Source organism: Melozone crissalis, unplaced genomic scaffold (assembly GCF_028551555.1).
Source record: "Melozone crissalis strain CALT ecotype California unplaced genomic scaffold, PUWL_Pcris_2 ptg000155l_1, whole genome shotgun sequence".
Lineage (NCBI taxonomy): Eukaryota > Metazoa > Chordata > Aves > Passeriformes > Passerellidae > Melozone > Melozone crissalis.
The window spans coordinates 1,203,153-1,220,322 of record NW_026535926.1 but is presented as its reverse complement, the minus strand read 5'-3'; the positions used below and the strand labels follow the sequence as shown (position 1 = coordinate 1,220,322).

At 39.5% G+C, this 17,170-nt stretch overlaps 1 protein-coding gene across 1 annotated transcript in view; it reads right to left on the bottom strand.

Annotated features, from left to right (window-relative positions):
• Positions 1-17,170, bottom strand: part of LOC128948752 (inositol polyphosphate 4-phosphatase type II-like) — a 175,177-nt gene that overhangs the window by 18,005 nt on the left and 140,002 nt on the right. Inside the window, exons 16-20 of the mRNA XM_054293515.1 lie at positions 16,750-16,867; positions 14,922-15,062; positions 12,276-12,373; positions 8,505-8,617; positions 6,525-6,679 (exon numbers count right to left, since the gene is read on the bottom strand). Coding sequence (XP_054149490.1) covers positions 6,525-6,679; positions 8,505-8,617; positions 12,276-12,373; positions 14,922-15,062; positions 16,750-16,867 — 625 coding nt within the window. The remainder of the gene's footprint in view (positions 1-6,524; positions 6,680-8,504; positions 8,618-12,275; positions 12,374-14,921; positions 15,063-16,749; positions 16,868-17,170) is intronic.

Here is a 17,170-nt window from a genome sequence, read left to right as displayed (position 1 = left end):
TCACCTTATGAATGCATCATAATAAAAAATGGAAAAAGATAATGTGGAGATTGAATGCTGAATTCTCTCATGTCATGTACATCTTAAGCACTAGGCTAGCCCCCAGAGATGGTGGCTGGCCCTGAGCCAGTGTTCCATCCCAAAGGATGGGACTCAGGGAAAAAAAACCTGAAACCAGGCTGCTGGACAAGAAAAGATGATTATCTGAGCCAGAGAGCATTCCTACAATAGGAAACTAAGTTTATGAAGGGATCAAGGGAGTCTAAAATGAGAGGAAAGATAAACCTAGAAATGTATTTAGCTGCTTCCTTTACAAGGCAGCCAGAGCTATAGCCTGACACTCCGTCACCTTTCTCCTGAAGGAATGCAGGATCTGCTATCACAAAACCACCTTGTCTGGAAGAGCAGCTGGTTGCTTCATCCTTGTGTGCCCCCTCCCACCTTTGGACAGTCTGTAGGTTGCTGGGACTGCAGACAGGAAGTTATGAGCCCTCCCTGTCCAAGTTATATCACTCTGAGAAGAACACTGGTTTAGAGGCCAGTAACTTCTAGAAGAAATTTCATGTTTGATAGCTTTAACTCGCTGTTGTATGCTACTACTGCCCTCTTACTCTCATTTCCTGCTTCTTTCTTATCTACATTTTAGACTTGGCAGTGTTGTTCTTCCTGAGATTTAGCTGAACATGGCCAAAGCCATGGTAATTCAGCTGTAGGAACTGGATTTTCAATAGATAATGAACATGCATACAGGACTTTTCCCACACACTCTTCCAGGAAATCTTAATCAAAGTGAAATATAACAGGAAGAAACCTGGTATTACTCAGTCTGGTGATTATAAACATCTGGTTGTTGATTTCTGCTAAGACCGAGTTTTTCATGGAAGCTCTTAATAAGCAATAAAGCACTAGATGAATGAGAAAATTAATGAAGTTTTCCATAAGCAACTAGAAAAACCTCAAAAGTGAACACCAAACAATATTTTACAATAATCTAACTACTTGCATGCTAGCTTTGTCTAATCACAACAGGTGAATTAACTTTTAGAAAACAAGATGGATGGCAGTTCAAAGCACCAAAACTGGACCTTACTGTTACTTAATGCCCAGGCTCCTATCAGCACATCAGGTGATGCAAATCATCTACAGCTTCCACCTCCAAATAGAGATGTTAAGTTTCTAAAGAGCCATAGAATGATGTAAAAATCTATACTGGAAGTCAGGCTTGCCTTTCGAAAGTTTTGTTTGCACTGTGCTTATACTTTTAAAAGAAAAAAGAAAAGGTGGTGGAGGTCAGATATTCCTCCTCCTCAACTCACTCATTTTTAATGTCCTCAAACAGCTCTTTAAAAAAGGAGATATTTTCTTTATAATTGGCTCATCAAAAGCCCAATACTTGTTGTCCAGATCATTCATTCTTTGAACTCGTGCTTCAGGGAGATTTTTGATAGGCACTTTATCTAAGACACCCTGAAATATCCTTAACCGTTTCAAGTGGAAACAGTGTGTGCCACACTGAGTCAAATTTTGTATTCAATGTCAGAAACACGTGACAGGTGTTGTGCCCAGCTCAGAACGATGATAAGGCTGACAGCATGGAGGATTCACCATAGACAGTGGATTTGTCATGGCCTTTGTTACTGCTTTGAGGCTTTATTGGAAACATGCCCAATGACAGGAGATCCTGAGGTTATTCATGACCCACAGCCTCCAAAAGGGATCCTGTCACTGAAACAATAAAGCTAAATAGAGTCAGAAAAGAAATAAATTTTAAAAAGGGAAAAAAATCTATTTTTTTTTACAGAGCTACTTCATTATGCATTGCCCACCAGTCCATCCTCCCTTAACAGCAGTCAGCTCTAAAGACCAAAAAAATAGAACCATGTGACAGATACTGCAATGAACTCAGGTAAACCAGTTTTGTGCCTCTCTGTCTCTTGGAATAGACTTAACACTGAATGATAGGAAACATTCAGGTATGGGTGAAGGGAAAAATAAGAATATTGATGCCTGCAAAAAGAGACTTGGAAGTGGCAGAGACATTATAAACAGGGTTTTAATACGATGTGAATTACAAGCACTTGATACAGAGGGGATGATATATTGATTTTCCTCATTCTGAACTATGCCTGTCACTAAGATCAATGGAAGTCACAAACCTATATCAAGGAAATTATAATATGTGGAATTATTTATAGAATGGCTGCTCCAGGTACACATCAATTGCAGCATCATAATGGCCCGACTTATGACTGAGGACAAAGCCATCTATTACATATTGTAAATGAGAAAGTGTGCATTGCCATCATTGCTTCATTTTCCACATTTTTCATAAGTGAAAGGAAGAACTAATAGAAGCATTCTTGTACAGCCTTTTTTTATAAAGAAGCAACAAACATTGTAGAGTTTATCACTAAACGACAACAATTCCACTTACAAACTAAGTCATTAAAAGAACAGCTACAGGCAGTATTTTCCAAAACAGAGTTATGCAATGTACACCAAGGCAAATACGCTGAAACTTTGGGAATCACTTCTGGATTGCTCAAAATTCTGGGCACCCTGAAGAAGCTGAAAAGCAGCAGCACACAGGAGGGCAGCATCTCCAAGCTGCTGGTGGCAAGGAAGCATGAACCTGTAAACGCATGCTTCCTTTTTCCACTGCAAAAGCTCTGTCACCACTGGCAGACAAAGAAAAAGTCTAATGGCTACACAGGCACCTTTATAATTTTCATATCTCAAAATTATGGCATTTCCAATAAAGTCTGCTTTTGAATCACCATTTACTTCTACAGTTCACTTAGTTTCACAGCAGTCTCTACCTCCCACTGTTAACTCTTAAAAGAAGCCTTTCAAAGGTCAACCCAAACTGTTAGGATTCTAGATGGTAAAACTGAATTTTTCATGTCTACTTGTTCTTCTGAAAGGCTTAAAAGCAATTTGTGGCAATCAGCACAAAGGGATTTGATTGACAAACTTTAACAAAGTGATCTAGAGAAGATTCATTGGGAAAAAAACTGCTAAAATTGCAAATTAAATGGCAAATAGTTTTTCTCTGTCTGCCCTTGAAGGAAAATAGGTTCTCTTCTTAGACGTGAAAATTTTGAATTCGGGAGGGAAAAAGAGGAATTTGGCTGGGTTTTTTTTGTATTTTATTTTTAAACCTCTAGTATTGTGTTAGACTGATAGCAACCAGCATAGTTAGAAGATTTATTTCTTTACTATCCTGATGGTGCAAATTATTTTGTATGCTACTGCCACTACTGCAAAGCCTTTGCTTTAGTCCTCAGACAATCCTATTACCCAAGTCAAAGTAACTCATTTTTCACCTACTTTAATTCAGTTCTGAAATTCATATACAGGGCAAGAGCAGGATAAAGCTTTTGTCTGTTTGAAAGTACAGCATAACTGATAGATTTTACATTTTTGTAATGGTGCTTCAACCTCATATACCCATTTGCTTGTTTAATTTTTAAGTATTATTCTGATTTTTTTGCCTTTACAACATTCTTCTGTGACTTCAAATTACTGTTGCCTGCAAATATAACTAATGTGTTAATCTTCTCAACTTTCAAATCACTCACATGACATAAACCCACTCAAAACCATTTATATTTTGATCTACAAAAACCTACTACATTTTTTTACTAACAAGTTCAGGTTTTTTAAAATTATATTTATGTCTGTGAAAATTTTCCAATCTCCTACTCTACTCAAAGCTATTCTAACATTATGGCGATTTTATGTAATTAAATTATTTTCCTGTCTGGTAACTTACTGTAGTTTACATACTTTTGTATTTATTGGAGACATACCAGAAAAAAAAAAAAAAGCATTTGAAATGCCAAAAAACAAAATTTAACACAGAAAACTCAGAATTCATTAATGATAAAATATTTAGTTATGAAAGACTGCACAAAACTCATTCACTCACTGAATCACTACAGAGACTGAGGGATTTATGCAAGGTGCAATACATCCAAAACAATACAGCTCAGTTCAACACACCACATCTCACTGCATTAGTAGCACTTGTCAACTAAACCTACAGCTAAGCCATCTCAGCTCATTTACTCTTTATAAAATTACCTTTTCTCTTCAGAGCAGCTATCTTTGCCAAAGGACAAAGGGTTTATGTGGGCAAACCTACAGTATTAGTCTACACATTAAGCACCTATTCTGGCAATAATAAATATGAAGGTCCAGAATTACCCATTACAGACCGTAAACATGCTTGTTTACTTATTAGGATCTTTATAAAGCCACCATACAAACAATTTGTGTTTAAGAAAAGTCCAAGATATGATTCAGTTACTTCTTTGCAGGCTGACCAAAATATTTTCTATTAGTTTTGCAGTGACCTTTGTTATATGTTATTCTAGTGTCGGGGATACACATTTTAAAACTCCTCTTGACAATGTGATTAGAACTGTTACTATACGATTAAAACTATATGATTAAGCTCATTAAAACCAATGATGAAAGTTTCTTTAGATAATCTAGCATGTGGATTAATTTTATGATTGACATTTGTTTGCTCAAGAAGGTTTTTTTATTCATCAAAGACTCAGGTAATGAAAAATCTTTACATCTTTTAATTACACATTCCTGATAATATCAGCCTCAATTTCTGCATAGTTGCAATTTAGAATAAAACATGTTTTAATTCACTTCTTCTAAAGCGCAGTAAAGATTTCATCAGGTATTAGTGGCAAACACCACCAGTCCAAACCTACTTGGATGTTTCTTTTCAATAACGTGACTAGTAAGAATTGCCATGCGTAACAAATTTTTCTTTTGCTTTCTCTGTGTTTGTGTAGATGTCGAACAAAAAATTTAATGACTGCGCAAATGGTTTTTAAAATACCCTCAAAATTGAAAGATAACTTTTTTTAAAAGCAACTGCTGCTCAGACTACTGCTCATATTCTACACTCGGTGAGCTGACCCTTGCAAGATTTCACATATCTGTCTCACAAACTGTTAATGACAGATAAAACACACCGCTGCAAAGAGCCTGCCCTGAGGTGACCCAGCAGCAGTCAGGCTGCTGCTCAGGCAGGCCTGGGCTCTGCTGGGCACTCAGAACCAGCCTCAGACCCTGTGCAGGCAGGCCTGGGCTCTGCTGGGCACTCAGAACCAGCCTCAGACCCTGTGCAGGCAGGCCTGGGCTCTGCTGGGCACTCAGAACCAGCCTCAGACCCTGTGCAGGCAGGCCTGGGCTCTGCTGGGCACTCAGAACCAGCCTGGGCTCTGCTGGGCACTCAGAACCAGCCTCAGACCCTGTGCAGGCAGGCCTGGGCTCTGCTGGGCCCTCAGAACCAGTCTCAGACCCTGTGTGCCCGTGGCCCTGGGCTCTGCTGGGCACTCAGCACCAGTCTGGGCTCTGCTGGGCACTCAGAACCAGCCTCAGACCCTGTGTGCCCGTGGCCCTGGGCACTCAGAACCAGCCTGGGCTCTGCTGGGCACTCAGCACCAGCCTGGGCTCTGCTGGGCCCTCAGAACCAGCCTCAGACCCTGTGTGCCCGTGGCCCTGGGCTCTGCTGGGCACTCAGCACCAGTCTGGGCTCTGCTGGGCACTCAGAACCAGCCTCAGACCCTGTGTGCCCGTGGCCCTGGGCACTCAGAACCAGCCTGGGCTCTGCTGGGCACTCAGCACCAGCCTGGGCTCTGCTGGGCCCTCAGAACCAGCCTCAGACCCTGTGTGCCCGTGGCCCTGGGCTCTGCTGGGCACTCAGCACCAGCCTGGGCTCTGCTGGGCACTCAGAACCAGCCTCAGACCCTGTGTGCCCGTGGCCCTGGGCACTCAGAACCAGCCTGGGCTCTGCTGGGCACTCAGCACCAGCCTGGGCTCTGCTGGGCACTCAGAACCAGCCTCAGACCCTGTGTGCCCGTGGCCCTGGGCTCTGCTGGGCACTCAGCACCAGTCTGGGCTCTGCTGGGCACTCAGAACCAGCCTCAGACCCTGTGTGCCCGTGGCCCTGGGCACTCAGAACCAGCCTGGGCTCTGCTGGGCACTCAGCACCAGCCTGGGCTCTGCTGGGCACTCAGAACCAGCCTCAGACCCTGTGTGCCCGTGGCCCTGGGCTCTGCTGGGCACTCAGCACCAGCCTGGGCTCTGCTAGGCACTCAGAACCAGCCTCAGACCCTGTGCAGGCAGGCCTGGGCTCTGCTGGGCACTCAGAACCAGCCTCAGACCCTGTGTGCCCGTGGCCCTGGGCTCTGCTGGGCACTCAGCACCAGCCTGGGCTCTGCTGGGCACTCAAAACCAGCCTGGGCTCTGCTGGGCACTCAGAACCAGCCTCAGACCCTGTGTGCCCGTGGCCCTGGGCTCTGCTGGGCACTCAGAACCAGCCTCAGGCTCTGCTGGGCACTCAGAACCACCCTCAGACCCTGTGTGCCCGTGGCCCTGGGCTCTGCTGGGCACTCAGAACCTGCCTCAGGCTCTGCTGGGCCCTCAGAACCAGCCTCAGGCCCTGTTCGCTGGCAGCCCTGGCCTGGCTCAGAGTTCCATGGAGCCCCACGTACCTCCTCATGCAATCCAGCGCCCGGATGAAGAAGTCTTTGTGCAGCTGGTGCTCGTCCCTCAGGATGGAGCACTGCTCCAGCGTCACTGACATGGATGTCCTGTCTTTGGCACTCTTGCAGCAGGTGAAGCGCACTCCGTTCAGCTTGCGGCAAATCTGAAACACGGGCAGGCCCCACAGGTCAGCCCTTCCTTCCTACCAGGCTGCGCAGCCCTACAGCTCTGCAAGCCCAGCGAGGGCTTCCAGACAGCTACAGCACTTCTCAAGAAGAAAACATCTTCTGGAAGTTAGTACCAGTACACTGAATTCCTGAATTTGACATGGGACTTTCATAACTATAAAAGAAACAGTTCCTTCACCGTTTCCTCACTGAATGCAGCAGCTGCCCTGTTCAATGAAAGCTAAATTGTCTGAATATCTGATGAATGAAGATATGGTGAGTCTTAACTCACAAACATGAATGTAGCAGACTAACTTCTTGTGAAGGTATGGAGTCAGACACATCTAACTTACATAGTTTTTATTTTCAACAGGTGAACTGTTCAATGTATGGCTCACAATTAATAAAGTTTAACAAATTGCTGCCATGGATTGTCTACTTTCACTTATACTTTGAAAAAGTTATAACACATAAAGGAAACATGACATTTTGGAGGATGATTCCTCCTCTTAGGAATCAATCTGTGGTTGTATCATTCCATTAGTTTATACTATGGTTTCAAATGATATTTTACTAGAAAAAGAAAAATTGAAGGAGAGCTTCTGTGCCCAAATCTACCATTTCCCAGATATAACCTGTCCTGAGAAAAGGTAATACTTTGCTTACACCTATCCCTGGGGAATCACAGCTGTAATGGTACAAAACCTCAAAATGTTTGTGAGAATGCAGCAAGGCAATAAACTACAGCAGGAATCACAAAAAGAAACTTCCCGCATTGGCTATCATGGGAGAGCTCGCAGGATGAACTGGAACATGAACTGAAACATGACCAGTGTCAGTCCAGCAAATAAGTGTTTCTTCATCTAATGCTAATTGCATTCTTAGAAATTCTATTAAACAATAAATACTATTAAATTCTATAAAAATCAGAAAATACTTAGAGCCTTTAAGTTCTTTGTGATACCATGGTGAGGACAATCTCAAAAGTTTAATTTAGGGAACCAATTAAGGGAATCTTACTTAGAATCCAAAGAGGTACAGGATAGTGAAGGAGAACCTATGAGTGTTTCTTCCATCATATAATTGAAAATTTTAAAAGTTAAATCTGTTTAAAAATTTGAACAGTTGCACTGGGATTTAAAACAAGTACTATATGATAATCTGCTTAAATAATTATGTGAAAGAACTGTTTCATTGAAGAGATTAATTCTCTTTGCACTAGTATCTTTGGAAGCCCCCGATTCATTGGGGCTATTCGATGTGAATGAGTCCTAAAAAAATTTTAAAATATTAAAAAATCATTTATAAAATAAAGTAAAAAAATCCCAGGTAATTATTCTGGATGAGTGATGGGCTCATATGTGGAATCTTGTACTTCCACTGCAATAAAAAAGTGATATTGCACAGCTACTGCACTGACAAAGTTTTCTTCTTACATCTTTTTCAATAAATAAATGGAATATAGAATAACAGTGTGTAGATCACTAGGACCAGAAATACACATTTCAGAAAGTTAAAGTAAGGGAACCAAGCAATCGTGTCCCACATCATACCTCAAGGACACTAAAAAATTATTTTGAGTAATTTTATATTATCAAAGAATGGATATCAAACAAATCACTCAAATTCTAGCAGGTTCTACCAGTTTAAAAAGTGAGAAAAAGAAATTGTCTGCAAAAAACTATTACAGCACATCTGCCTCCTTTAACCAGTGAGTTTTCCAGTCATTTCCTTAAAATCCATTGCAGTTACAAAGTCAGCAAGCTTATGAAAATGAGTTTATGGTTAGTTCATCAATTTCTTTGAAACAAGAGAGCTCACCGTTGCAGCCAGCCACATGATTTCTACATTCTTTCTCTTTTTGGCCTGGATATTTTGATGAAGACTTTCTAGCAATCCCTTTAAATCATTTTGTTCTTGAAAATGTGGTAAACCTGGGAAAAAAGGACGAAAAAAGTTGCTCATTTTGATAAGGTTGGTGATATGATTGTCCCGACTAAAGAACGCTCATGGTAAAGAACAGGTCTATTATTTACAGCCTTGTTTTGGAACACAGGATAGAAATTACCAGCTAAATATTTAAGGAATAAGCAAACCTTATGTCTTTTGAGTATTGCCTTGTCCTCCCTAAGATCTTCACGTGGAAATTTGAAGTATCTTCAACCTTTATCTTATAAATGGATGGTGAAAAACAAAACCAAATCTCTGCTGTAGTTCTGTTCATCAGCTATTACAGACATTCAAAAGAAATCAGAAAAATAAAAAAAAAACTGAGTGTATTACAACCTGCTTTGATGGGATGATTATTTTTTAAAATTAAAGTAAAAAATTAGGGTTTTGTTTTCAAATTGAAACATCTAGTTTTTGTTTTAAAATATGCCTTAGATTTTTCTATAATGTAAGATAAGGGTTAAACAGCACTTAGTATCCCCTCTAAAAAGTAACAAAGTATCTTTCTCCTGAAATTAAGTGGGGCTTTATTTTGAAGTAGAAAATAATTTCAAGTTTGCTTAAAATCCAAAAATTTACCTGCTTGTTCTGGGTATGGAATTTAAGTTGAAGTTTAATTTATCCTACATCTCCAGCAAAAATTCAAGAGTAGGCAATTTAATTTCCCCCTCTGTTTCATATGTATATAGAGGAGGGATTTTTCTAATGTTGCATTTATCCTTGCTAGTTCTGAAAATCAATAAAAACATGCAGAATCTGTTTTTTGAAATTATTTCTTCTCATGGTGGCAAAGTAAAAAGAATTTAAATCATAGTTATCACCAAATAAAGGGGCCAGAATCAAGTGGAACAAAGTGAAACTAAATTGATCAATGGATTTCTTCAAGCAGAGAAAGTAAATTATCCATCCAGTGAGGGGAAAAAACCCCACAACCCAAGCCCCAAACCCAAGCCCAAAAACTTATACTCAATTGGAAGAAAAAAAATGAGGGAAGTATTAATGAAGGTCAATATCCATTCTCCTAACGTGATCCAAGTTGGAATGATCCCTCTCATCAACAGGCTTTTACCTTTTACATCTAATAAATTCTGTAGTTTCCCTTATCCATGATTCATAGGAAGAAGTACTTTAAATCTATTCAAAAAGAACTAAGTTGCTCCAGTCATACTGTGCTGTCTAAAAAAACTCACAAACAAACAAGAAAAAAAGAAAAAGGGAGGAAAACGTACATCCAGAATCTGTTTTGCAATAATTTTAATGTGGATTGTTTTACCTCTGTATCACAAGCTCTGATTGTACATTAGATAATGTAGAGCACATAAAACCACATCACACTCTGCTAGACTATTACACTTATGGGTGCATCTGTTTCTTTAAAACAGAGAGCACAAAATGGCAAAGATGCTTTGAGATGATGCAAATGTATCACTAAACATTCTATTGCTCCCAGTAGCTTTCCTTTGGGTCACAGCAGAAAACGTGACATCTCAGAGGGATGACTTCAGCACAGGTACAGCAAGAGTCTCCTAATTCACAGTACTGCCAAAGGGGTTGCACCTTGACTGGAAATGATCAATGGCCTAAACTCCTTGGGTCCCCCACAGTACCAAACCACCAAATCAGGCTGATAAGGGGGAGAAGCCTGGAAATACCAAACAGCCTTTTTGTTTTCAGGTACTTACGTACTACTAAACAACTATCTTACGTTTTTGGACCCTTACTGTCTTAGTATTTCTATAAAAGCAGTACCATTTTGAGCTATATTTGGTCAGCATTTTTGGTAGGAACCTTGCTGGAAACATGCTCTTATTTTCAGTTTCTGCTAAAAGAATTTAAGAAGTTAACAAATGGGTAAATGACGAAGTGTATGTTCATCCTAAAGACAGAAAGTCAGTGGATGCTTAGTTACAAGCAAGACTATTATTGCCAAGGAGAAATACAGACACAAGAGGAAAACTAACAGCGAAGGTGGCAATACCTTTCAGGGAGTGGGAAATTGAATTCTTTGAAAGGGAATATATGAATGAGGCAGCAGGCCAGGGAGGCTACCAAGGGTGGATCCAACAGCCTGGCAAATAGGGCTGCAAATGCTCAAATTCTGTTGGGCTTTTTGAGCACTGTTTGGAACTGACAGCTTTGGGAACACAGTCCTGCATTGATTTTGTAGCACAGATTTGGCATTATAGGAAATTATCTGGATAGGTGGGACAAAACCATCAAAAAGCCATCAATATTGAATGCCTCTCACGTGGCCCCAGCACCAGGGTTGCTGCCAGCCTTGTATGGAGGTTTGTCTTCCAGACGAGGGGGAACAGGAGTGGGATTAAGTCCTGCCACAAATGAACAAGTTTGAGAGCTTCCCTTTTTTCCCAGGGGGCTGGTTTAAAAGGCACATTTCTCCAAGGCAAAAGACTGACTCTGTATACTGGCAGGGAGCTACTGGGAAGGGCAGTGGAACCAAAAGATGCTTTATGTTCCACAAAAAATTGTATAAAGAAGAGACTGAGTTCTTAAAGGTAAAGAAAAAAAGCAAGAAAGTTATAATAACCAGAAAATACACGATGAACTAGACACAATTAGTTCTCAAAAGCCTTCACAGTCTGAAAGAAGTCCAGGAACTGTGTGGCTCACTAATAATCCTTCAGGAAGGCAGTACAAGTTTAAATTGTGTTAATGAAAAGTAGCCAATACTGTCTGCATGTAGTATTTTATAAAATAAAATCCATTTATGAGGTAGCAGATCTACCTTAGTCCTAACCTGCATGAGGTTAGTTTTTCGAGGATGTTTTCTTAGCAAGATTTCCCCTCAATTAATCACCCAACTTATTGTATGAGTTTCTCTGTAGACATCCTGGAAATAAATACTAGGTCTGTGGGGGGATGGATGGGCATCCTGCCCATCATTTAGGAAGGGCTTTTGTTTCTGTCAAAATGATTAACAAATTAAAATCATCCTGATATAAGAGATAAACATGTATACATACGCATGTGATGTATTAAAGTTTTACATAGCATTTAAACATCAGGCAGTTAAATCTCCCACATTTGGGACTATAGTTTGGGCATTAAAACTAACAGGATTCGATTGATGCAGATGTTTTCTTCAGTCCTTGCTTCTGGCAATCAGAGTAACAGCATAGTAATGCTTATGTTTATAATACAGAAGTTCTACAGAAGTGGAATACAGGGCCTATTCCAATGAAACCTTGTCGTTCATATAATGATGATGTGGCTCATTGCTTGTATTTGATCTGCAGATTTCTCCATGGTTCACCAAACCTCAACATATTTTCAGAATAAGAACAGAGGGTATGACTGAAGCTGATGAAATTGCCCACCAAGTATTTATGTAAAAATACAGTAGGTACAGACTGTCCTCTACATGAAATATTAACAAACTTATTATTTTAATAACTTAAAATAGCTGTTCAGTTCATCATTCTTCTGTTTCATTTTCTCTGTAGTTTCTGCTGTGGCACAAGGCCTGAAATCACTCCTGAGACCAGCAGGGTCATGTACAGGTACAAAATGTTTAAATTTATGGAACAAGTTATGGGATTCTGCTAATATTACTGTCTTATAACCTTCTACCTACTCAAAGCTTTTCAAACCGATTTGGACATTGCATTATTTTGTACTCACAATCAGGAGGCATTTTTTCTGTAAATAACTTGTAATATTCTTTGAGAAGCTCTAAGTTTTCCTGGTTAATGTTTTCCTGCAAAGTGGTATCTCCAAACCTATGAAAATACACAATAAATTATGAAAAAAACCCAAAACCCACAAACAACAACAAAAGATAAATTATCCTTCATAGTTATTTCTTTGCATAAAGAAATAACTTTGGTGCTAAATGCATTAGATTTTGTCAAACATGCAGTAGTTAAGTTCTTGTATGCTTTGGAATTAATTTTTGGAAACGAGATCATCGCTGATGCATACTTCTTCCAAAAGTTTATTAACAAAGCAATCTATTTACAAACATGCAATAAGGCACTTATTCTTTTCCCCTCACAAATCGTGAATAAATGGAAAGGCACTTTGGGGGAATTCCAATTCCAAAAATTGGGTACCACAGGCAGAGAACACCAACTCTCCATCTCTTAGTGCTGCTACTGCTTAAGCATACCAATTTCTGTAAGAGCTGGATAATATGGAAGTGACACAAGATGGAAGAGAAGCTTATCTACAAAATAACTGTAGCTATAAAAACAAATATCTTTCTCTCTGAGACCAAGATTTCTACAACAGCCACATTTCACATGCCAAGAAACTAAATCTCACGGTACTACAAGAGATATGATTGTAAAGACACGAATGTCCCCATGACAATTAGGGCCAAAGTTTTGAAATTCATCTTCAGAATAGATTTGAAACGGGAATGGAGGAGTACAGGAAGAGAGGCATGGGCAGATAAGTGAGAAACTCAGAGAGAAGGGGACACAGATCAGAAGATACCAAATATGCTGCTAAATTGGGAACAAGGGAAGCAAATATTTCAACAGGCCACAGGGAGAAGATGTAACTACTTCCTTAGTAGCCATTGCTGCACTGTCACATGAGAACATTTCTTTTAAATCGGAAACATTCTCAAGTGTATTCTATCAAAAAACAAATTAAAAGATTTTTTTTCTAATACAGTAACATTTCCTAGAAATTTGCCACGAAAGTGTTTTTATATTCTCAGGTTCTTTATCCCACAAACCCCTCCATGTTTTTAGCCATAAATCGTGTGTGGTGTTTTCAGTCTCAAAAACAAATGTACAACTTTAGGAGTTAAGCAGCATTTTGAATTAAGACAAAAGCAGACTGTAACTGCATGCATTAAAGCTGCTTCTGCATTGAACTTATTTTCTTGGCAGATATTAGTACATATCCATATTTATAAATATGCAGTTATTTTGTTTTCTCCTATGGCTTTCTTTGCACACAATGTAAAATGACCACTGGGAACAACACTTCCTGCCACTTCACTTGCAAGCCAGGCATCTTTTCATACCAACTCCTCTACAAGCCCCCAGGTAATCAGGCTATTTCTAAATGTTGTCAAATTTTTCCTCAGACTATTCATAACTCAGTCCTTCCTGCCTATCTCACTCGTGTAAGCTCCCACCAGCCTGCTTCTTGCTTACCACATCATGTCTTACCTCTTATTTTTTGAGTGTCCCACTCAGAACTGTCATGACTGATTTTGTTGGTTTTGCACATTATGAGTTTGGCCACGTCACTCCTCTCAGCACTTTTCTCTTTATGTCATCAGAATAACCTATTTTCATTTTCAAGAAGTTTCCAAGTTCTCTAACCAGCTATCCAGCTCTTTCACAGTAAAATGCCAGATTTTACTGTCTTTAGATTCAGTCTATGTCTCCCATTTCAACTTTCTGCCTAAATTTTCTCACATACCACCACTCAACTTGGAGAAGTGTCCCATAAACATTCACAAAGCTACCTAATGACATTCTTTAGTAGACTTCTTTAAAAGACTGGGTTTACTTGGCTGTCTACAGTGAACAGGAGATAAAATCCTGTGGTGTTTAACTTCTTGCCTATTACCCAGGTTAAGGATTTTCACTGTATCCCTCCATTACTCCAGCTACAGCTTTGCTATAAGCTTTTGGCTTAGAGCAAATGCAACCTCAAGATAAGCATTAGGTATTTTGGACGCTCTGTTAATAAAAGCAGCTAAAAGAAAAGAAGTTTTAACAAAGTAGCTGTCTGTATTGACATCTTGACTTCTACTTTGCAGTTTTAGCCCTGCACAAATGTGGTAATTTAACATGACTGACAGATACCCTTCTCTTGGAAGAGAAAATTAATACGTTGGTGAATCCATGACTATTTTTATACTAATTAATTAGTTTCCAGCAATCTGTTGCAGAGGAGTACTAATTTCTCTAGCTTATCACTTGTTTGGTCTCTTCAAACCCATCTTCAAGATGTAAGAATTTTGAATTTTCAAACTTGTGTGAGAATTTCAGAGTACTGCATACAACCAAAATTCTGCATCTGAAATAGAAATCCATTTTGCACCTGTATCCAAGAGAAACATGGCACCAACTCTGTGAAACGGAGCCCTGCTTATGATCTTATCTTCATCTGGACTTTTTCACTGTTCTACATTGCTTCATAGCTTGTGTTTATTTCCTTTAATACCTTTGAAAATACACACTGAGTCAATGTGAGATTGTCTAAGAGCAAATAACAAAGAAGATTTGTTTCTAATCCTGAGAGATAGCCTGTACCAGCATGGAGTACTTGGACAGAAAATGCAACGTGACTTTTCCTTACCTCTCTGCCAGTGTTTGCTGCTCATTGATTCCAACATTAAAGAGCACTGGATACATGCGAAGCAGCTTTCCCTCTTTAATCTCTTGTGGCAGCAGCTCAAACATCTTTGCTGGGAGCTGGACCTCTATAATGTAATGTTCACTAGCAACAATGAAAACAAGAGTGAGGATGGGGTTCTTGAATGTCAGGAAAAGTTTCTTCAGCCAGAGAATGGTTGAGCAGGTTGAACTGGCTCCCCTGGGAAGTGTCACAGCACCAAGCCTCACAGAGTTCAAGAAGCATCTGAACTCTCAGGCACGGGGTGTGATTCTTGGGAAGCCCTGTGCAAGGCCAGGAGTTGCACTTGATGATGCATATGGGTCCCTTCTAACTCAAAATATTCTGTGATTCTGTAAAGAATGTTCCAAAAGCGCCTCTAATAAAAGAATGGCCTCTAATAAAAGCATGTGAGCTCCTGAACAGAATTTCACCTCCCCTGGGTGGCTGGTGTCTACCACCCACACCAGATGATCAGTGCACTGCTAGACAGTGCCACACACTTTGGATTGATTTGTTTGTGCACACAGAATGTCAGGTTTAAGCACTTTCCTAGAAAAAACAATTACAAGTAAATATGCTGACTCTTCAAGATAAGAATTTGTAGTTTGATTTTTCTGTCTTGCATTTCTACAGTCTTTCACTCTCATTTATTGAGCCATACCATATAACAACCAAAATAAAAATGGAGGGTTTCTAAAAAAATTATTAGAAAATAACTAGATTTTCACCTTTTCATCTTTTCTTTTTACGGTTCACTTCCAATGCTGTTTGATAGGAGCAGTCTTATCACAGCTCTAAGAGGAATGGCACTCCTCCACATAAACCTTGTAGATTTTATTTTTAAAATTTTTTTAATTTTAATTATTCCCATTGTATTGCCTATCATATTCCAGCCTTCCTGTTATTTATTCAATCCCTTCTCAGAAAGCCCATATGATGAGAGTGAATCATCCAGATTAATTAAGTAAATCAGTGGTGAAAGCCCCCTTCAGAGGAAACATATATTTTCTAAAAGTTCCTGCTTTTAGCTGAATTTAATTTACAGTCATCTTAAGAGCAATGATACTATTAAGGAAGTGATTTTTGCAAAATAAAACTATTTGGAGCTTCAGACTAGAATAATAATAAAGATGAAAAATCCATTCCAATCTTGTTAACCCTCAAATAGCCAAAATAAACGGAGTATTGCAGTATATGTCCTGACATTCAGCAGTACTCACGTGAGATTCATAAAGGATAAGTGATTTTGTGCAAGGATTTCTGAGACTGCCTATGTCCTGTGTGATTTTCAGCAGCTAAAAAAGGCTTCCATTTTTAAAAGTGACTACTAAGTTTTTAATACTAAGTGGCATCGGAGTTTTTTGGTTTCCATCTTAAAAACAATCAAGGCCTAACTCTTGGAACTGCAGTTTCATTTCTCATGCTGAAATACAAATTCAGGACATTCAAAAGCAAAGTTTCTCAGTTAGAGACCACATTTGTAAACAATGGCCTTGTCACTTGCCCAGGGTTCAGTATCCATGTGTGAATAATGCACCAGCAGCTCTGCACAACACAGACGCTGCTCAGATTAATCTGTATTAGTAACTGGAACTTCAGCTTTTTATCAGGAGAGTAACCCAGAGCCTACTGGCTTTTAGAATCCCTACTAACTCACCTTCTAAAAAGTAAAACAATGCACTTTCAATAAAACAGAACTCAGCAACAAGAAAACCATTAGACGGGTTTCATGGGCTACAGATTAAAACTGCAGCTCAGTTTCCTGGGCTCCAAGAAACAAAGTTCTTACCGCCTTCCACTTATAATAGGCAAAAAATCTTCTGACTTGGCTTCAATTACTCTAAACATTACTTTCTGCAAATCTGAAATGCCCACAGCCATGTCTTCGAGCATCCCTGCTTCTTCACCTACATGAAAAGATTAAAGAGACTATTAACAGAGTTGGCAGATCAGTCACTGTATAGGTCAGGGCAAAGCAATATATTTTCCAGTCTGTGCATCTAAAAATCACAGTTCTAAATCCACATTACAGTAACCTACATAAAACCAGACTCATTTCTTGAACTGCTGACAATTCTGTGCCCTAAATGGTAACCATGAGTATTAAGCAATTCTGAAAATCAGCCTGCTCTATATAGACATAAAATAACCTCAGAAAAGCCATTTTTGTCTATTCTGAAAGTTTTCAAAAGGCTTTCCTGCTGATGGAG